The sequence below is a fragment of the Marmota flaviventris genome, chromosome 17 (genome assembly GCF_047511675.1).
Source record: "Marmota flaviventris isolate mMarFla1 chromosome 17, mMarFla1.hap1, whole genome shotgun sequence".
In the NCBI taxonomy this organism is placed as follows: Eukaryota; Metazoa; Chordata; class Mammalia; order Rodentia; family Sciuridae; genus Marmota; species Marmota flaviventris.
The window spans coordinates 43,657,454-43,679,539 of NC_092514.1; the positions used below are offsets into that span (position 1 = coordinate 43,657,454).

The 22,086-nt window shown below is 36.2% G+C and overlaps 1 protein-coding gene across 2 annotated transcripts in view; it reads right to left on the bottom strand.

Moving 5' to 3' along the window:
• The window catches only part of Dhx40 (DEAH-box helicase 40), a 42,916-nt gene extending 34,204 nt beyond the window's left edge, over positions 1-8,712 (bottom strand). For both annotated transcript variants that reach the window (XM_027950294.2, XM_027950293.2), the window contains exons 1-7: positions 8,553-8,712; positions 7,573-7,740; positions 5,811-5,956; positions 4,162-4,281; positions 3,722-3,949; positions 2,574-2,640; positions 1,147-1,278 (exon numbers count right to left, since the gene is read on the bottom strand). In XM_027950294.2, coding sequence (XP_027806095.2) covers positions 1,147-1,278; positions 2,574-2,640; positions 3,722-3,949; positions 4,162-4,281; positions 5,811-5,956; positions 7,573-7,740; positions 8,553-8,664 — 973 coding nt within the window. In that variant the 5' untranslated portion in view covers positions 8,665-8,712. The remainder of the gene's footprint in view (positions 1-1,146; positions 1,279-2,573; positions 2,641-3,721; positions 3,950-4,161; positions 4,282-5,810; positions 5,957-7,572; positions 7,741-8,552) is intronic.
• Between the last annotated feature and the right edge of the window lie 13,374 nt (positions 8,713-22,086).

Here is a 22,086-nt window from a genome sequence, read left to right on the forward strand (position 1 = left end):
TCTGTTTAGTTTTACAACTCAAATTCCACAATAAAACTTTTACAAGACAAATTCTAATTCTCATTCAACAATATTTATTATGACCCAACAGCAAACAAAAGTTTGCATTTGATCTTTGAATTCATAAAAAAAAGAGGATCATTCTTGAAGAGCAAACTAATATATGGCTACTTAAAAGGAAAACAATTAATTGTATTTATATATTTGTGATATATATATGATTTCTAGAATGGTACTACTATCAAGAAACTATAGTATTCATTTCAAAGAATCCCCACCAATATTTTGTTCTGGAGTGCAAAGACATACCCATTCTCTCTCTCTCTTTTTTAAAATATTTATTTATTTATTTATTAGGTGTAGATGGACACAACACTATGCCTTTATTTTTATGTGGTGGGGAGGATCAAACCCGGGTCCCGCCTGTGCTAGGCGAGCGCTCTGCCGCTAAGCCACAATCCCAGCGCCGACATACCCATTTCTTAAAAAAAACTTAGGAAAATATCCAAGGCTCTTGAAAATGTTAATGTAAGCTGGATATGGGGGCATATGCCTGAAATACCAGGGACTCAGAAGTGTGAGACAGGACTTCAGCAACTTAGTGTGACCTCTCTCAAAATAAAAAATAAAAAGGACTGGGCTCAGTGGTAAAGTGCCCCTGGGTTCAATCCCCAATTACAAAAAGAAAAAAAAAAAAAAAAGTTAATGTGAAAAAACTTAAAGCAAAAATCACTTCATTCAAGGGACAATGGACTCTTAATGTTCTATTACATGCTGTGGGTGTTAATTTACAAAAGTGAGGTCAGTTTGTGAAACTTATTAACCTAAACATTTAAGATTTGAATACTTGGGGACTAGGGTTGTAGCTCAGTGGTAAAGTACTTGCCTAGCACATGTGAGGTACTAGCTTCGATCCTTAGCACCACATAAAAATAAATAAATAAAAAATAAAAGTCTTATTCCATTTACAACTAAATATATACATACATATGTGTGTGTGTGTGTATATATATATATATATATATATATATATATATATATATATACACACACACACACACATAAAAGATTTGAATACTTTTCTATATAATTCAACAAAAAGTGTTTAAAATACCAGTCATATTTTCTATCCTAATGAGGAATTACCTGTTGTCATAGATCCATAACACGGCAATATCAACAAGCCATCTAGGGTGGTATCTTGAACATCATAATCATAATCAACAGACTCCGCCATTTGAAAAAGTAACTCACAACTTTTTTCAATTTCAAATTGGCCTGAAATGGGAGGAAAGAATAACTTCAATAATTAAACAGCAAAATTAATTTAAGGATAAAAATGTCTACATTAAAATTATTTTCACCTAGTAAGATTTTTTTTCATCTCTCATTTGATCTAAAGGAGATACAAAAAGGAGATACACTCTAAGGGATTTAAATCTCTAAAGGAATAAAAATGTTATCATCTTCAATTCTCTCGTTTTGTTAATACAGAATTTGGGGAAGACTAACTAAATTGTTACACTGGGGAAATTAGTTCAAGAGATACTGAACTCAGGAATATTTCAAAATATTTAAATAATCTCCAAAAGGCAGAGAGATTGTTACGACTCACTTCTGACATTACACAAGGCAGTGTAAAATGAGCAATGGAATGACGCATTCCTGTTGGTAGAATGATGCTTCTTGAAAAGTTACAGTAGTCTTGAGACTTAACTGTTCTATTGTTTTTTGTTGTGGTTGTTAGTTTTGGTACCAGGGATTGAACCCAGGGGTGCTTAACCACTAAGGCACATCCCCAGCCCTTTTTTATACTGTATTAGAGACAGGGTCTCACTGAGTTTCTTAGGGCCTTGCTAAATTGCTGAGGTTGGCTCCGAACTTGTGATCCTCCTGCCTTAGCCTCCCAAACTGCTAGGATTATAGGCATACACCACTGTGCCCAGCTTAACTGTTCTATTTTTGACCACCAAAAAAATGCCACAGACTAGTCTATACTACCCAGATTCTGCATCTTATGTACTATCACATAGTACTATCCCATCCCTCAAAGAGAAAAGAAGTAATGAGATAGCTTTTGAAATAATAGAATTAATCATTTAGCCCCAGGACTATTTAGTCAGGTTATAGCTATATGTAAAGTAGACCAAAAAGTAATACATTCCTACTTAATTTCTAACTAAAGGGTCAATGCGTTTTACATATATTTACTAATGAACCTGACGTTTTATGAATCTTTAATCTAAAACTATTCTGATAATCATAAAAAGGCAGCCATTAAGAGCCCAGATATCCCAATAGAGGTAACACTCTAATCTAGTGCCACATTCCTTGCTTACAAATAGCAGACTTTAGTAAGGTACAGGGGCATATGCTTATAGTCCCAGCTACTCAGGAGACTGAGGCAGGAGGATTGCTTGAGCCCAGGAGTTCAAGGCTAGCCTGGGCAATATAGAAAGACCCTATCTCAACAAACAACAACAACAAAACCCCACAAAAAGTAGACATTTTTAACAGCAACAACAAAAACCCAAAAGTAGAAGACATTTTTAAACCCGATATGGGACACTTACCAGTCAGAAAAACCAAGATGTCTCCAGCCATTTCATTCAAATGGATATCCATGGTCACTTTCACAATCTAAAGAAAAAAAATACAACTATAATATACTAATAGAAATACAGTCATTCCCCTACTACCTTGTCCCCTTGCTCCATAGAAAAGTTAAATTTGGTTCTCAAAAGTCCTAGGACCCTAGAAAATATACAATTGATCAATATATGAAAAAAAAGTTCAACTTCTCTAGTAATTAGAGAAATGCAAATCAAAACTACTCTAAGATTTCATCTCACTCCAGTCAGAATGGCAGTTATCAAGAATGCAAGCAACAATAAGTGTTGGAGAAGATGTAGGGGAAAAGGCACACTCATACATTGCCTGTAGGACTGCAAATTGGTGCAACCAATCTGGAAAGCAATATGGAGATTCCTTAGAAAACTTGGAATGAACCACCATTTGACCCAGCTATCCCACTCCTCAGTCTATACCCAAAAGACTTAAAAATTGCATACTACCATGACATAGCCACTTCAATGTTTATAGCAGCACAATTCACAATTGCTAAACTGAGGAACCAACCTAGATGCCCTTCAACAGATGAAAGGATAAAAAAACTGTGGTACATATACACAATGGAATATTACCCAGCATTAAAAGAGAATAAAATTATGCATTTGCAGGAAAATGATGGAGTTGGAGAACATCATGCTAAGCGAAATAAGCCAAGCCCAAAACCAGGGACCAAATGTTTTATCTGATAAGTGGATGCTAATCTGTAATGAGGTGTGTGGGTGTGTAGGATGAATGGAGAAACTTTGGATGGGACAAAGGGGAAGGAGAGGAGGGGCAAAGGGGTAGGAAAGATGGTAGAATGAGATGAACATCATTACCTTAGATACATGTATGATTGCATGAATGATGTGACTCTACTTCATATATAATCAGAAAAGCAAAAAATTCTGCACTATCCTGTACAATGAATCGAAGAGCTTTGTACTGTCATGTATAACTTATTAGAACTAAAAAAAAAAAAAAAAAAAAAAAAATCCTAGGACCCATGAGGGCTGTCATTAAAATAGTAGAGAACAAATGAATTACAACACTACACAATTAACTAGAATCACAGATACAAAAAAGACATAAAAATGACACCAAGTAATACCGCTTGAATATATGCAGTATTTTCTCTATCTCGTGGACCAATCAAATTGCAGAATTTCTCTCTGACTGGATAAAGCCTTCCAGGTATATCAAATATTGGACAATTTCCAAAGAATGCAGAGAGCTTGGCTAATTCCATTGTTGCTGACATTACCACCACCTTTAAATGCTCCTTCCTATTAGGAGACTTCTCCTGAAATAGCTTCTTCAATAAACCAAATAAGATATCCTGAAAAGAAAAACAAAGTCTAATAAGTCACAAGTGCATCTGCCAATCAAACTACTTTAAATAGATTACTATCCCAACCAAAGAACTCCTATTTTAGTAGAGTAAAATGTAAGAGAAGGCAATTTTCTATTCAGTAAAGAGCAAACCCAAACAAGTAAACTACGTGCTAATTTAAAAAAATAACAAAACTGAAAATATATTAAAATACTCACTGTAGTTAGAGTTCTCTCATGGGCTTCATCCAAAATAATGACACTAAATTTGGTAAGATTTGGATCTCCCAGAATATGTTTCAGTAAACATCCATCAGTCATGTATTTGATTGCTGTTTCCTAATGTTCAAACACCAAAGTATATCAACTTATAACATCACAAAAATTCACTACTACTTCTACAATGGAATTTTTAACCAAATTGTCCAGACATTAAATGATTGAACCAATCTGATTAAATAAAAGTGTATATAAAATAGTCTAACAAGGACAGTAAATTATGAAACTGTGTGGCCTATAAAGATAAGGAACTAAGATGGGTGTTTGGGGATAAAGCAATACAAGTAACCATTAAAGAGATACAAAGAAGTCACTGGAAAGTGACAAGACAATGCCATTGCATCAGGTAAGCAAGGTGTGGGAAACAACAAGGAAATTGAATTCATCTGCTCTCTTAGCCACTACTTAGAGGATTTAGGGGGAAAAGCAGAGGAAATGTTAAGTGTATACCACTCACTCTCTTCTCTCCCCTACCCATTCTATTAAAAAGAAAAAAAAAAAAATAGTGTCACTTGACTAGCATTAAAATGAGGTAAGAATACAGCCCAAAAGTTAGCGATAACAGCATTGACATTCATAAAACAAGCGAAAGGAAAAAGAAGGAAAAATCCCCAGGCATGAACACTAGGAAGGAAAAGACAGTATTCTGGAGAAAACTATTTGATAGCCACTTCTATTAGAAATCATATGTAAATCAGGGATTGTTTTACATCTGATATAGGACTGAGAAATCCTGAAGGAATTTAAACTACCTGTTTATTAAAAAGAAAACAATTTTGAACTTGGTGGCATGCATATATAAGATGCTTAATAAATACTAGCTGCCAGAGCTGGGGTGGCTTAGTAGTATAGTACTTGCCTTATCTAGCATGCTTGAGATCCTGGGTTCAATCACCAACACCACACACAAAAAAACACCTTGCTGACCTTGTTAATTAACTTGTCAGTTTCCATTGACTTCAAACACACAACACTGAATAAACTTTTAAAACATGCTAAGTGAAATAAGCAAGACACAAAGTTCAAAATATTGTGTGATTCCACTTATATGAGGTACCTAGGCTAGGCAAATTTAGAGAGTAGGCTCTGGGTGGGGTGGGAATGGGGAGTTTATCCTTTAACAGAAACAGAGTTCTTGTTTGGGATAAGAAAAAAAAGTTCTGAAAATAGTGGTGATGGTTACACAACAGGGTTGTACAGTACTTAATACTACGGAATCGTATCTGAAAGTGGTTGAAATGGTAAATTTTGTCATGTACACTTTACTACAATAAAATTTTTTTTAAAAAAAAAATATAACCAACATGTCAAAGAAACTTAGGGCAAAAAAGAAAAAAGAGAGAGAGAGAAATAGAATCCTAACAAAAATAAACCTGTCACTTAAAAACTAATTGAACAGGGAAAAAATGGGATAAATACCACACTGCAGAGGTAAAACATTAACAATGAACAACCAAAAATTAATTCTAATCTGAGGCTTTGTTTCTTTAAATATATATGGAATTTTGAGGTTAAGAACCTTTTAGAACATTTTACTCTTGTTCTATAAATTTACAGTAGTTAAACAAATAGCAACAAAACTTTTATACCTTAGAGCTGCAATCATCAAAACGAACTTGGTATCCTACTTTGGATCCCAAAGTGCATTTCATTTCTTCAGCAACCCTCTGAGCAACTGATATGGCAGCTACTTTTCGTGGCTGAGTCACACCAATCATACCATGCTGTGAAAACCCTATCAAAATCAGGGGTTAAAAACACAATGTTAGTAATTGCTTCCACCTACCAGAGCTAAGTCAATAAATACAAAGCACTTTAATATTTCTAAAGAAAAATCTCACAAGTAAACAACAATCACACTATGGAAATAAGAACTTATATTCATAACCATTCTAACTATATATATATATTTTTTTAATTAGGTTTGAGGGACTTTTGTTTTCTTATGGGGTGTTTTTTTTTTTTTTTTTTTTTCTAATTTCTATCTAAAGACTTACTCCAAAAAGCCAAGAATTTTAAAACATAAGAATCCATAAAATTTCAAATACTTCCTAAAATAAATCTACCTTTTCCACAGAAGTGAAACTGGATTTAAATGTACTACTGGATTTAAAGATTCTTTTTTAAATTTATTTTTATTTTTTAGTTTTAGGTAGATACAAGATCTTTATTTTATTTTTATGTGGTGCTGAGGATCAAACCCAGTGCCTCACACATGCTAGGCAAGTGCTCTACCACTTGAGCCACAACTCCAGGCCCCAGATTTAAAGATTCTTATAGGCATTCTTTTACCCTTCAAAAATCTCTGGAAATGGGGATGCATCTCATAATCGATTTTTTTTCTTAATAGTATATAAATTAGTGGTGTGTCTTAAGAGATGGCATGTTAAATTTGATACATTAGAATAAGTTAACATAAATTTTTAATTTTAGCTAGGTGTAGTGGTGTAGCCCTGTATTCCCAACAACTCATGGAGGCTGAGTAAGGAGGACTGCAAGTTTAAGGCCAGTCTCAACTTAGCAAGACCCTGTCTCAAAAAATAAAAAAGACTGTGCCCAGGAATACCAAGTTCATCCTATCTGAAATCAGCTCTCTAGCATGTGCTCTCTATAAATAATACAAAACACCCTGAATTTCACTTCAAATAAAATCAGTGCAATCACCTTATGTGGACCATTTAGCATTTTAGTATTATTTCAGTGTAACAGCAAAGTAATTGTTGGAAAAGTGAAAAGTTGGTTATTTGCTCAAAGAGAAAATAAATAATTTGTTATTTTCTAAAAAAAAAAAAAAAAATAGAAATAGGCTACTGTGTAGGTTGGGGAGGATAGGTTGATGGTAGAACACTCCTGGTTTCTGCCAAAAAGAAAAAAAAATTTAATTTTTATGTGAACCAATTCTATATAATTTTGCTCTTTACCAACCTTACAGAAAGTTTTTTCCATACTGAAGAGAAAGACATTTTATGGGTAATTTGTTAGTTGGCTTGGTGTCAGCTGAGTCAGGGAATAAGTATTTACCTGATTATGCTCTGAAGAAACACTAATGTCAGCAACAGATGTCAACATTCCTTTGCCCTCAAAAACAACAGTTAACAGCTTATTATAAGACAATCTTCTTCTATAGAAGAAAATTTACATCTACCTGTCATTCCACTATAATATTATGTTAAAAATGGAAAAATTTATCACCCGCACTAATTACTGAGTCTGAAATAAGCATAAAGAAGAAGACCCAGGGAGAGCATGCCAAGAGAAGTGGGACTGTAAACAAGGAGTGGGCATTTATGCGACACAGAAGTCCTATTTGCCCGAAAGAGGCAATTTTTAAAATACTTCCAATAAAATTACCTGCTTCATATAGATATTTTGGGAGTTGAGTTGTTTTACCACTTCCTGTATTTCCAGTAACAATAAGGAATGAATTGTCCCTCACTGCTTGAATAAGTTTTTTTCTTTGTTTCTGAATAGGAAAAGTTGGAGTAGTTCCTCCCTCTTGTGATGTGCATCCTTTCTCTTCTGGAACAATAGAAAAACAATTGTGCAATTTAAAGATACTTCTGATGATATCTCAGAATTGAAAACAGAAAAGCAATAGAATTGTAGAACTGGAAGGGATAGATTCAAGACTTTTCAGTTAAACCAACTGTACAATTCGTAAGTGAAGCTTTGTAAGTCCGGAATAACTTTTTAGTAAAATCTAACATCTTCAGCAGTGGTTAAGGCTTAACTCAAAGTACTTGACAAAGTAGGTCTAGCACAAGGCAATGTAGGTGCATGCATACCTACACAGACGCACAAAATCCAATTTTATTAAACAATAGACCAAAAACTGGAACACGGCAGAAAACTCTCAGCTGAATTAGAAGCCACCTGTGTTTGCTTCTGATTCACGGTTCAAGTTAGGTCCCTGTTCAGAGTGACTGATATCCCAGAAGGCCAAGTGGTGGGTAACCATGGAAACTGGCTCCTGGAAACTGGCTCCCTTCATACCGTACCCAAAGGCAGGCTGGCGGCCCGACGAAGGGGGTGGGGGAGGATGAATGGATAGAGAACAAAGGCTTTATGAGCCTGTTTAACAGAAGAACGTTTTTCGGCTTTGGGGTTCACTTTTTTGTCCCCAGCGAGGTTTTCACCCAACTTGGGTATGGGACCGCCCCCCTCTAAGCCAAAGTGCTCACTGGACGCAAAGTTCGCCTCCGGCTTGCAGGACCAGGAGAACGCCCCGGCTTCCTCCCCTACTCTTCTCTACTGCCAAAAACAGACTTTTATCCCCCCAAACCCCCGTGCCGTAACTCCCGCTGGTTTCCGTAGCGTCCCGCGGACCGCACCTCTATCAACGATGGAAACAGCAGAGGGTCGCTCTTCCCGGAGCTCTCTTGACCGCTCACCCTCCTCCAGCCGCCTTGGCGCCCTGCCCGCGACGGCGGGAAACCGGGACATAGACCTGGCCCGGAGCGGAGGTGAGCACGTCCACTGATCTGGGGAGATGGGAGGGGAAAGGCGAAGACGCGGCTTGATGACGTAGAGGTGTTTACTTCCGCGCGTGCGACTCAAGGTGAGGGGAGGGGGAGCGGCTCGATGACGTGGCGCGTGGCTAAAAGTTCCCAGACCCGTGTGCGGGGCACGGACCGAGGCCGCACCCCTGGGGGTTTCCCGCCAGCTTCCACGCACGTTCCGCCTCCGGCCGCAGAAGCGTCCTGGAGACACTAAAGGCCGGTTCCTGGTTTTCCTCTTGGGAGTCAAGAGGCGCAAAGACACCTCCTTTCTTCTCCAGTGTGGTCACTTGCAGTCTCTTCTGCCTTCACACAAATGACTTGATGTGACCCTTTGCCAGAAACTGGAGCCATTCTACAGTATGGCCTTCGGCAGCTCATTCTCACTTCTATGGATCTGAAATGACCTGTTCAAGATGCTCAGTTCCTGAGTTGCCGGGCTTAACTTCTCATTGTTTCCAAAGTTTACTTCTCCCCATGCTGTTTGATTTTCTTCAAACAACCTTGCATGTAACTTGTTTGCATGTTTTCCCTTCTCTTCAACTAGACGGCAAAACACTGTAAAAGCCAAAACTGTAGAACACCATTGTTCACCCAGCAGCCAGCACGGTGACTCAAAATGGGCAATCGATATTTGTTGAATTCGCTGGATAAATGAATGAATAATTGATCTTAGGAGTTGATCTTAATAGATGTACATTCATTGGAATCCTCAATAACTGATAAGAACCTGCCAATTTTGTAAATAATGTCGACTATAACAAAATCAACAAAATATAAAGAAGATTGCTTCTTAGACTTTTCAGTCGTTCCTGCTGTGGTAATTAACCAAAACCTATTACCAAAGAGGTCAACTCAACCCAGAGCAACGGTGCAAGCCGGTAATCCCAACGACTGGAGAGACTGAAGCAAGAGGATCACAAGTTTGAGGCCAGCCTGGGCAAAGGATCCTTGATGTCTCAAAAATGATGATGATAAATGGTGATGATAGCTGGGGATGTGCTCAGTGGTAGAGTACCCCTGAGTTCAATCCTCAGTACAAAAAAATAAAGGGCCGGGGTCGGTGGCAATGGCAGCTTGGCAACTTAAAACTGTCATTTCACCATCAACCCCTCTCTGAACAGACTTGAAAAGACATACTATAAGGTTATTGGAATCCAGGATTTAGCTGAGATTTAGTTTGTACTTATGCCAATTCCTTTAGAATGGGGCTGATCAACATCTACTAAGATGCTTTTTTTTTTTTTTTTTGGTGGTGCTGGGGATTCAACCTAGGGCCTTGTACATGCAAGGCAAGCACTCTACCAACTGAGCTATATCCCCAGACCCTAAGATACAATTTTAGCAGATATGAATGACACCAAATCTGGTAGAAGTAGAACATCTTAAGTTTAAAACTCTCATCCATTAAGGGCATCTCCCAACCTCTGGATTCTGTTGTGAATTCAAAATATTACAAATCAGGAAAACAAAACAAAACAAAAAATACAATACAGACAAAGGAAGGTATTGGTGACTTCAGTAGGTATTTCAGTACAAGGCCAGTTATCAGTGACATAATAGAATCACTTTCTTAAGAAAATGTATAGAATCACCATGCATAGTGACACATACGGGTGATCACAACCACTGGGGAGGCAAAGGCTGAAGGATCGCAAGTTCAAAGCCATCCTCAGCAATTCAACAAGGCCATAAGCAACTTAGCAAGACCCTGTCTCAAATTTTTAAATAAGGTCTTGATCTGTAGCTCAGTGGCAGAGCACTTGCCTAGCAAATGTGAGGCACTGGGTTCGATCCCCAGCGCCACATAAAAATAGATTAGTAAACAAAGATTGTGTCCATCTACAACTAAAAAAATGTTTTTTTTTTTAATTAAGATATGGGCTGGGGATGTGGCTCAAGAGGTAACATGCTCGCCTGGAATACGCGGGGCGCTGGGTTCGATCCTCAGCACCACAAAAAAAAATAAAATAAAGATGTGTGTGTGGGAGGCCAACCTTACGGGTGACTGAGTTACACTCCCCAGCTGGGTGCTGAGGCGCTCAGTCACAGAAATGGGTGTGCCTTGCTACAGCCCCATGGGTGAAGCTATGCTCACCTGTTCCTTTGTAATATAACCCCTTGCCCTGTTTAGGATAGAATCTTCCATGGAAGTGCCTTGTGTGTGTCCCCTCCTCTTACTGTGCCCTTGGGTGTGGCCTGCCCAGGTGTCAGTCAGCCTGCTGACAGTGGACATCATGAAGATAGACCTGACCCCTTGCCTCATTTGAATAGCTTCTCCTCAATAAAAGGGGTCAGCACGTGCTCTTGCTCTGTCTCTCTTTTTGCGGACCCTTAAGGTCAGAGGAGCTGTCACAGCAACCCCAAAGAAAAAGGTATTTGTGTCTCTTGTGTGGTTGTTTCGTGTAGCCCAATTAGCCCAGTTTAACTAGAGTGACCCCTGAGCCTTTTAGTCACGAGAACAAAAACCCGGCAGTTGTGTCCACTGAAAAAGTAAATATTAAAAAAATTTCTCTCTCTCTCTCTCTCTCTCTTTAAAAAAAATAAAGATAAATAAGTAAGTAAAGAAGTCTGGGGATGTAGCTCAGTGGTAAAGAAATCCTAGGTTAATCCCAAGTACTAAAAAACAACCATAAAAAAATGCAGAATCATTTGAAACTAATAATGGTTACCATTTACTAAGCAATTGCTAGTCAAATGTTCAATGTGATTTCCTTTATTCTTCACAAAAATTCAAAAAGGTAATTTGTTTAAAATCTCTAATTTTCACAAGTAAGAAACAAGTCTCAGAAACTTGCCCTTCATGGCAAAGCAAAGAGGTAAGGGGCCTGGATTCAAAATCACATTAATAACCACTATATTCAGTGAAAGAGGGAATTATCTAGATCTTAGTACCTAAATAATATATTTTCTTCAAATGTTCCTAATTACTATAAGGCTGACCTTATTCTTATATGCAAACCACCTAAAAAGAGTCTCCAAAATAAAATATACAAGCCAAGAAGGAAGGAAAATAAAGTGAAAAACTCAAATGGAGTTTAACATTGTTCTTTTTACAACAAAGGACATTCAAAACATGTTACCATTAATAACCATGTGCTTGGGGCTAATCCAAATTGAAAGATTAACAGTTATTTCCTGTCCAGTGAGTTTACAAATTACAATGGCAAACAAGACACAAATAAAGAGTAAAAATAGAAAATATATGGGTTGAATTTGGGAAGAAAGGTCAATATCCCCAACAACACTGAATATATTTCTTGTTATCTTTGGATCACAAGAAAAATCTGAAAGAAGTGATATTTAAAGAGGTGTGAGGAGTATGAATTGCACCCTGCTGCTATTGCTTCATGAGAAGTCTTTCAAAATGTTCTTGAATCCAAATAACCTGTTTCTGAGCATCTAAAAGAGACAGGAAGGAGGCTCAATATTAAAGATTTACAAAAATGGAATAGAATTGTTAAGTCATCTTTAGGAAAAAAGGAAAGTATGGGACCACTGTCTTGGTGGTTAAAAGTAGTTATGTAGAGCAAAAAAAAAAGAAAAAGAAAATTATCAAAGATATCACTAATACAACAACAACCAAAGAATTAATGACACTAGACAGATGGTGATATGTAGAAACCTAATAATAATGGAACCTAAATGCTCACAAGAAAGAGTGAGCTATGGTATCAAAATATATGGATATTTTTTGAGGGAGGGTACTGGGGATTGAATCCAGGGATACTTTACCACTGAACTATATTCCCAGCCCTTTTCATTTTAAAATTATATATATATGTGTGTGTGTGTGTGTGTGTGTGTGTGTTTTATATTTTTATTGAGACAGGGTCTAAGTTACTTAGAATCTTGTAAAATTGCTGAGGCTGACCTTGAACTTGCAATCCTCCTTCTTAGCCTGTGGAGTCACTAGGATTGTAAGTGTGCTCCATGCACCTGGCAAAGTATATGGATTTTTTTTAAAAAGCCATTAATTTGACCGAAACAAGAGTTGTTTTGGTGAAGAGAAGTAGACAGAAGCCAGAATGTAAGTTGATGAAAAAATAATTGGGGAGCAAAATGTACTCAATACATTTGGAGATGTCTGATTAGAATCAGTGAAGGTAAATGAAAGGGAGAGAAAAGAATATCTGGAAGAAAATGTAGCTGCTACAGCATATATGTGATGAAGAAAAGACTTAAATGAAATTATTGGGATAAAATTAAAACATGCATTTAGGAGAACTGAAATAAAAGTACTGATGAAAGAGAAACAGGAAGTTCACATTTTTATAAGAGAAGCCACACTGAAGGAAAGAAAAAACTTTTAGTCAAGATTGGTATTATAAATCTGCACTTGTGGGAAATTTGTATCCCAAAATATGAATCTGATTTGACTGGGTACGGTGGCACATGGCTATAATCCTAGTGACTCAGGAGGCTGAGTGAGGAGTATTGCAAGCTCAAGGCCAGTCTCAGCAACTTAGCAAGAACCTATCTCAAAATAAAATATAATAAGAGCTGGGGTATAGCTCAGTGGTAAAACGCTGCACGAACCCACAAATATATAAGTACACACACACATATATGTGCAAATCTGGTTTTTTCCCCTCTGTATAGTCTTCTCCTTTTTCTAGCTCACTAATAAACCAAGAGACTTTCTTCCTCCTCAACCCTCACCAAAGCAGAAATAACTATTCAAGGTTACTGCTGACTAGAGGAACATTATAGAGCCTCCCATGCTTGTTAAGAATCTGTTTACTTTCTCTCTGTAATAGATAAGTCTGAGTCTTAGAGGAAGGCACAGAGAGGGGAGGGTATAATGAGAAAGGAAGAATTGACAGGAGGGATTAACAGTCCTCAAAATGACAAAAGAAAGGATTTTTGTTGTTGTTAGAAAAACATTCCCCTTTAAAAGTAGACAAAACCAAAACCCTACAACCAGTTTATCATTGAATAGTCCTGTATACATGTATACATGTAGACCTCAAGGGAGAGGGAGGTAAGCTTTATATACTTTAGAGGGAATATAAACATGAAAAACCTCCCTCTGTAAACCAGATGGAACTAGACAAAAAAAAAAAAAAAAACCCTGGGAAATTTGCAGTGAGCCAGGTAGTAGTGAATTGCCTGCCTTTGTTAGCATATCCTATTAATTTGTAGGTTAGGGCTGGGGATATATAGCTCAGTTGGTAGAGGTCTTACCTCGTATACACAAGTTCCTGGGTTCAGTCCCCAGCACCACACACACATACACACACACACACACACACACACACACACACAAAATTGTAGGTTATTAGCAACTTGGGGATTTGGAGGAAAATAATTACATGACCAGATTACTGGGAGACATTTCCCACCTTTCTGTCCAAAAGAGACCATTATCAATCACACTTTCTTCTCTTTTAAATCTTATGTTTTATATGCCCAGATATTAAGATTTGAGTATCACAGGGCCAATAACCAAGCAGACAAACCATTCACTGATGTTATTTTTTTTGAGGTTAATAGAAATTGAAATCCTTCTAAACATTATTCATGAAAATTAACACTTTACATGTATGCATATAAAATTGGGTAAATGTGTGGAATTCTCATTAATCTACTGGCAAATAAAGCCTCTTCCAAATGAAAGCTCCAGGGTTTACTCTAGCTTTACATTTATTCGTTCATTTATTTATTCAACAAATATTAAAATGTACTTATAAGTACCCTTTTTAGTAGCCACACAGGGACATAAAAATATGTGTAATCTATATAAGATCATTACCTTTAATGAAATTACATGTAATGAAGGAGATAAAATATTTCAAGGAGGAAAAAGGTAGCTAGAATCATCAAGGAAGGCTTCTTGGAGTTAGTGGCATTTGAACAAAGCTTTGAAAGTGGGGGAAATTCCAGTAAATTGTTAAGGAAAGGTTCTAGACCAATTTCACAAAGGCACTAATAGCACTGGGCATGGTGGTGCACACCTGTAATCCCAGCCAATTTGGGAGGCTGAGGCAATAGGGTTGTGAGTTCAAAGCCAGTCTCAGCAGCTTAATGAGGCCCTAAGCAACTCAGTGAGACTCTCTAAATAAAATACAAAAAAGGGCTGGGGATGTGGCCCAGTGGTTGAATGCCCCTGAGTTCAATCCCCAGTACCAAAAAAAAAAAAAAGTGCTAGTATAGCAATGGAAATATGATTATTATTAATTAAGAGTAATCAAGAAATATGAAAAATTAATATTCTAGCTCTAGCTCTGGTCTCTGTAAATCTTTCAGTTGCCTGAAGGTGGCAAGCTGGGTTTATATGAGAAACTCAGCATCAACATTATTTGAAAGAAAAATGAAACTATTTCTCTGAAAAAAAAAAGAAAGAACTTTCATTGATATTTAGTTCATAAAATCAAAAAGTGATAAATATAGCAATATAAGTAATCATTTAAATATTATACATATCTATTATTACTTAAGGCATAGTGCATTTTATATTACAGGTGTTTTTCATTTTAATCTTAAAAATTTATTGTCATTATTGATTTCTCAGTTATGGTATAATTTTCTCATAGGAGAAAAAGAAGCTTACACTTGTATTACTATTAAAATTTGTGATTAGCATTGTGAAAAATACTTTAAGGGGTGGTCAAATTTATTGAGACATAAATTTGCAAATACCATAATTAAAATACCCAAAACCATAATTTATTAAGACATAAATTTCCAATCACCATAATTAAAATATGAAACTATTTCATCACCCTTTCGAATTTCCATGTGTCCCTTTGTGGTCAGTCTATTCCTTCACTTCCAGGCCCTGGAAACCATGGATTTATTTTCTGTCTCTTAATTTTGCCTCTTCCAATATGTCTTCCATCATTCATATGGTATGTAATCTTTTGCCACCTGGCTTCTTCCATTCAGCATAATTGCTTTCAGATTTATCCATGGTGTAGTGTGTATCAATAGTTTAATCCTTTTTATTGAGTAATACTCTATTGTATGCATGTGCCACAATTTTTCATCAATTCATTAGTTGAGCAACATTTATGTTGTTTCCAATTTTTGATGGTTATGCATTAAGTCACAATAAACATTCACACAGAGGCTTCTGAATATATACCATAAGTTTTTATTTCCCTTGAGTAAATACCCTAGATGTGGAATTAATGCATGGAATAATAAATGCATGTTTGTAAAAAAAATGCCAAACTGTTTTTTTCTTTTTCTTTCTTTTTTTTTTAGTTGTAGGTGGACACAATATCTTTATTTTATTTATTTATTTTTATTTTTATGTGGTGCTAAGGATCAAACCCAGCACCTTGCAGGTGCTACGCAAGTACTCTACTGCTGAGCCACAACCCCAGCCCCCCAAAAACTGTTTTTTCAAAGTGACTGCACCTTTTTGCACTTCCACTAGTCATGTGTGAAACTCCCAATTGTTCTGCAACCTTACTAGGACTTATTATTGTCGATTTGTTTATTTCTTTCTTTTAGCCATTCTAATAGGTGATAGTAACATCCCATCATATATATTTTCAATTTGCATAACTCTGTGACAATGGTATGAATTTTTTATGTATTTGTTTATAGTCTACTTGTACGTTGACTCATATCTCTCAGTTTATTTCATGTGGTAGCATCAAGTTTCTGAGGCATTTTCACATAACACTGTCTATCTTCATACTATCTAGAATTATACAATTGTAGGCTGTGAAGAGTGTTACTTCCTTTGTAGAGATGAGGAAACTGAGACTATAAGACCCTCAATGACTTGCCAAGGTTAAATGGAACAAAGTCTAGGGTATGGCTTTTCAAGTTTCTAGGCCATTGTATTTTCCAATTGTTTGTGTCCTTCCTATTGAATGTGCCACTAACTTTATATATTAAATACAGATAATTGCTTCAGTAGTAGGCATTTATCTAAAATTTTATTTTCAGTGCTTTTCCTTTTAGTACCTGATGTTCAACAAAGCAAAATTATACCCAGTTCTTTTTTTCCCATATTTTTTATTGGTGTAGTATAGTTGTACATAATGATGAGATTTGTTGTTACTTATTTGTACATGCACACAATATAACAATATAATTTGGCCAGTATAACTACCCAGTATTTCCCCTTTCCCTCCCCTAAGCCCAATTATTACAGAATACCTGTTAGGATTTTTCCAGTGCCACTGGGTTTAGAAATCTCATCACAAAGTACACACACACATACACAAACAAAAACAATCTAGACAGGGATGACTATAATGCAAGATTTTAGTTGGTAATTCTAGGACTTTGCACATATGCATGATTTTTACTCTATGTATCAAATTACCCACATGTCTTTTTATTAGACAGAAAATTCACTTTTTTTTCTTTTACTATGTGGACCTTTTTAGCAACCTAATAGGTTAAATATGGATAATCCAGTCTCACCTGATGCAACAAAAATATAGATATTATTACTAAAGTATCAGAAAGAGGAATCCCTAGATGCTAGAAACAAAGTGGGAATGTAAAACCACAAGAAAATGAAAAATTATTCTATGGGGATTGAAAGGAAAGTGACCAGAACACTCGGAGCGACCAAGAGATCTTTTTGCAGAAGTGCAACAGAGGAGAAAAGAGAAGAAAGAGAGAGAAGAAAGAGAAAGCAAAAGCAAGAGCAAGAGAGACAGAGAGAGCAAGAGAGAGAGGGGCCCAGCAGGAGGGAGTTTTTATAGCCCAAATCTAACGGGGCCTCTGGTCTGCAAGCTGCCTTGTTGGCACAAAGGGGGGTTGAGTGTTCAGCCTTGAGTGGGGGTTGAATGTTCAGCTTTGACGCAAACAGGTGATAAAGGACCAGACAGAAGGAGGTTTGAGTGCGTGGGCCATCCTGCAGCTAACATTTGTTCAGCCTGCCCTGCAGATAACATAGTTCAGCCTGTTCTGCACCTAACAGGGATGGCCTCTTGCAAAACTGTGTTCAGGGTGCAAGGAATTCCCATAGAGTGAACATGCTTTACTTAACATGAGCTGACAACAAAACTATATACCACATGAAGAAGCAAAACCATCATGAGGGAACCCGACAGAGAGGGAAACTGTACCCTACAAACTAGAAACAATAGGAAAATCAGAAAGAGATAATAAAACAATCTCTTTTTAAATCATTTAAAAGATTAAAAAAATAAAAACCAACTGGACACAAGAAAATAAATAGTACAAAACAAACAAGCAGTTCTGGAAAAAAGGATCAAATTAAAATATAATGAAAAATTAAAATATAATGAAATTAAACATTAAGGGATGAAACTTTTAATTTAAAAATATTTATTGAAAATGAAACCTCAATGGACAATTTAAACAAATGCAGAATAAATAATGAAATAGAAGACAGAACTAAGAAAACCACCTAGAACATATCATGTAATTTTGAAGACATGGAAAATAAGAAAAAGAAGTTCAGAGTTTGAGAGGATCAAATGAGAAGACCTAATAGATTTCTAAAGGAGTTTTTTAGTGATGAGATAGACAGAATGGGGAAGAAGCAATATTTGAGTAGATAATCACTGAGCCCCAGACAGAAAAACATGAGAATTGTATACATCTAAACAAAGTGAAACACAGAACACAATGGAAAGAGAGAAAATCTTAAAAACAATAGGATAAAAAAGATTTCCTACAAAGAAACAATAATATATTATCAGCAGATTTCTCATCTTTATAAAAATAGAGGAGAAAAGATAATTGAATGATAGACATATCCAGATCACTGAAAGAAAATAAGGAAGAAGTCTGTTGTCAAAGTGTCACCCAAGTGTTAGTGAAATCAATATTTTTTTTCAGAGAAATACTAAAATAGTTTATAATAACAAATTATTGCTTAAAAAATACCAAATATATACTTCATGATGAAGTAAACCGAGCCCAGGAAAAAGGATTTGTTTTAATTGCTAACAAAGAACAGAAATGGAAAGCTAGTTAAAAAAATATTGGAACATATACATTAATATTGACTATTAAAAATCACTTTTGACAAGTATTTCTAAGCTGAGAGAGTTTTTGAAATGGTAAACCAAATTACAGTAATGACATGAAGAATGAGAGGGATCAACTCTCTAAGATTATACGTTATTCAAAAGAGGCTGATTACATATTGTTCAAAGAGGCTGACAATATCTTTCACCCGATTGAGTGTGCATGCTATAAATTTAAGGGTGTAGGCACTGTGCCACATGCCTGTAATCCCAGTGACTTGTGGAGGTGGGAAGGCTGAATGAAGCAGGAGAATGGCAAATTTAGTAACATCCTCAGCAACCCAGTAAGACCCTGTGTCCAAATAAAAAGGACTAGGGATGTAGCTCAGTGGTAAAGTGTCCCTGGGTTTAATCCCTAGTACTAAAAATAAACAACAACAACAACAAAAAAAATGAATAAATAAACATAAGGGTAAATGCTGGATGAATAAAAAAAAAGTTTACATTGTTTCTCCTTGTAAAGAGAAGAAGAAATAAGTTTTTGTTCATTTTACCATTGTGAAGAAAATATACTTGATCACCATAAACTTCCGCTGGAGAGAAGAAAGAAAAATGGATTTAAAAAAGTCTAAAAAATAAATATTTAAGCTTATGTGTAATTATATTGAGAAAAAGATATATATTCTAAAACTGTGTAAGTCTATAGGAAAATAACAAGCTTTGCTTACTGGCACGTTTTTCTATATCACATAAAGCTGTATGTAATTAAACCTGAAACCCTACTTGTTTACTAGAGGAAACTCCTTTTTAATTCCATAGTAAATAATAACTAATATTTTTAAACATAACTTTCATGCCAGTAGAAGTGTGTTTGGGGGGGGGTGAAGGATAAATCAATAACTTTAATAGAAGGCAGAAAAATGTTTAAAGGAAGTAAATAAAAGCATGGTAAATAGAAAACACAAAATAGGATAATAGAAATAAATTCTGTATCAGCAAAGTTACAAAAAAAATATCTACAGCATAGTACTGTTTATATGAATATTTAAACATAAAAATGTTTATAGACATAAACCTATGTAGTAAAATCATAAAAACATGAAATATACATTAACATTTGAATAATGGTATTCTGCAGTGAGTGGGGAGAAAAGTGAGATGGGAAGTTTGCTTCAACTATATTTGTTTATTTCTTTTGAAACAATAAAAAATAAATATGGCAATGTTATGATTTATTATTGGGCACAAAGTCCATTTCTGTGTGTCTGAGATATTGGGTATACATTGAAAACTCACCCAAATGTTATCTAAACCTCAATAAATAAGTCCACTTATGTAAATGAGGAATTAAGTATAAACATCTTCTCTCTGGCTATGAGGATATTGACAAAACTTGCAAAATTGTATTTTCCATGTCAATTGCAAACATAGCCTATCAGAAAGTCAATATACTACACTCCGTGTCTTCTTGGATATCTCTAGGACCCCTTAACTACTGCAGAGAAGTTGAAGGTAGAAGATCCTTGAGATCCAAGACTGTATTTGTGTTCATATTACGACAGATCCAAAAATACTCCCTTCACTAAGGTTTCATATATTTTTAAAAGAAATAGAAGAATATAAAATATAAAATACAAAAAACACAGTTCTTGCAGGAATTTTGGTCTTTCATGTTGTTTTTCTGACGACCCAGAGGTTCAAGGCAATGTGGTCTTTTGTCAATAGGAGAATTAAATTATTATTTTTTTTTTCCTGAAGCTGAGAAGACAGAGAAGCGAGAAAAGGGCCAAAAAAAGATAAACAAGGACTGGAATACATTCTTCTTCAATGTAACTCAACCTCAAACTTCAAATAGGGATTTTTTTCCCAAAAAGTCATTTTGAAATTCAACTTTAGAAAAGGCCTAAAGAATAAGTAGCCTCAAATATGGAAGTCACAAATTTCATTTTTCTCTCATCGATGGTCAGAATTTTTGAACGCCATGGCATATTAAGGTTTTACCATTCTCCCCTTAAAGGAAACTGAAACAATATTGGGGAAGAATAAACAAATATTTTATAAACCCCAGTCCCAGCTGCCTTGCAGCTACCCTATCAGGAGCCGCTCCTATTTGTCATTTTTGCAGTACTAGGAATTGAACCCCAGGTTCTCTCACATGATAGGCAAGCACTCACGTCCTCAGACCTAGGAACTACTCCTAATGGATTCTTTCACAAAGCAGGAAAAAAAAATGCTTTTTTTTACTATTATGTCTGAACGTATCCTGCTGACCTCCTTCCACTAAAGCAAGAGGATATATAGATCACTCCACCCAAAGAGAAAAATAGATGTGAGGGGTAGAGAATGGCCCTGAAAGTAGAAAAGAGGAGTTAGATCTTGTCCTGGATCTTGAGCACCTTTCCCCAAGGCATGTTAAATAGCATAAGGAGAAAGTTGAAGGCAAGGGGCATCCCTTTGGCTTGGTCCAACATCCAATATAGTGGTAGTTCAAGAGTGACAGAAATGGATGGATGGATGAGCCTGAGGCAGCAGTAATCCCATCTCTCCAAAGTCCGTATGGCCTACAGAGTATGCCAGTGATCGATCACAGGAATGCAGAAGAGTCTAGTGGAAACGAGGAGGCTGCGGTGTGTAGAGCAGATGGCTAAAGCAAAAGTTCCCAGTGATAATGTCAGCATGCTGTCCAAAGGCCAGGTGAGTTTTGTGACACCTCAAAGAGGCTTCTAAGGACCATGATTCTACAGACACGCTGCTCTGCAGCAGAGACAAATTTATCCCTCCTCTTCTTGCCACCATTAGGTCACAAATCCTTTTATACAACTCGACATTATTTTGAAGAGAAACAGGGATAAGAAAAAGAAATGTGAAATGCTTTGCACTCACCCAAAAGAAAACGTATTATTCAAAAGCAACTACTTATTTAAATTAAGAAGGGTTTTTATCTTAAATTGACAAGTTTAAAGTTTGGGTTGGGTTGTTTGCTCTCTCCATAGAGAAAGGCAGAAGCTTGCAAGAAGAATTAGGTCTATCTTAGAAAATAAAAAGCAGTACTTTCTTTGCATATTGAAATTATAATGTGGGTAATATTTTTTACCCAACTTTGCACATTTTTATAGGATGTTTATTTCTGATGTTAACACTCTTTCCTGATTTGCATGTATTATCCCTTTTGACCAGTAGTCCCCATTGTATTGCCCAAGGAGGTTCCGAACACAATACCAGTTTTGTCTGTTCTGGAAATAGCAGGTGTAAAGCATAAAGAAAGAGACTGTAGGATTAAGAAAAGATTCAGTTTTTTGTCATCACAAGAAAATGCTCACCCTTCCATTCTGCCCTTCTTTTAAATTGGTTCCCTTTCACTGTTCCTTTGTGCTTACAATTAGGATCATAAAAAGCCACGAGCATGGTGACCACCATCACTCACCACTGTGACGGTTCCCCTGGGTAACACAGAACAT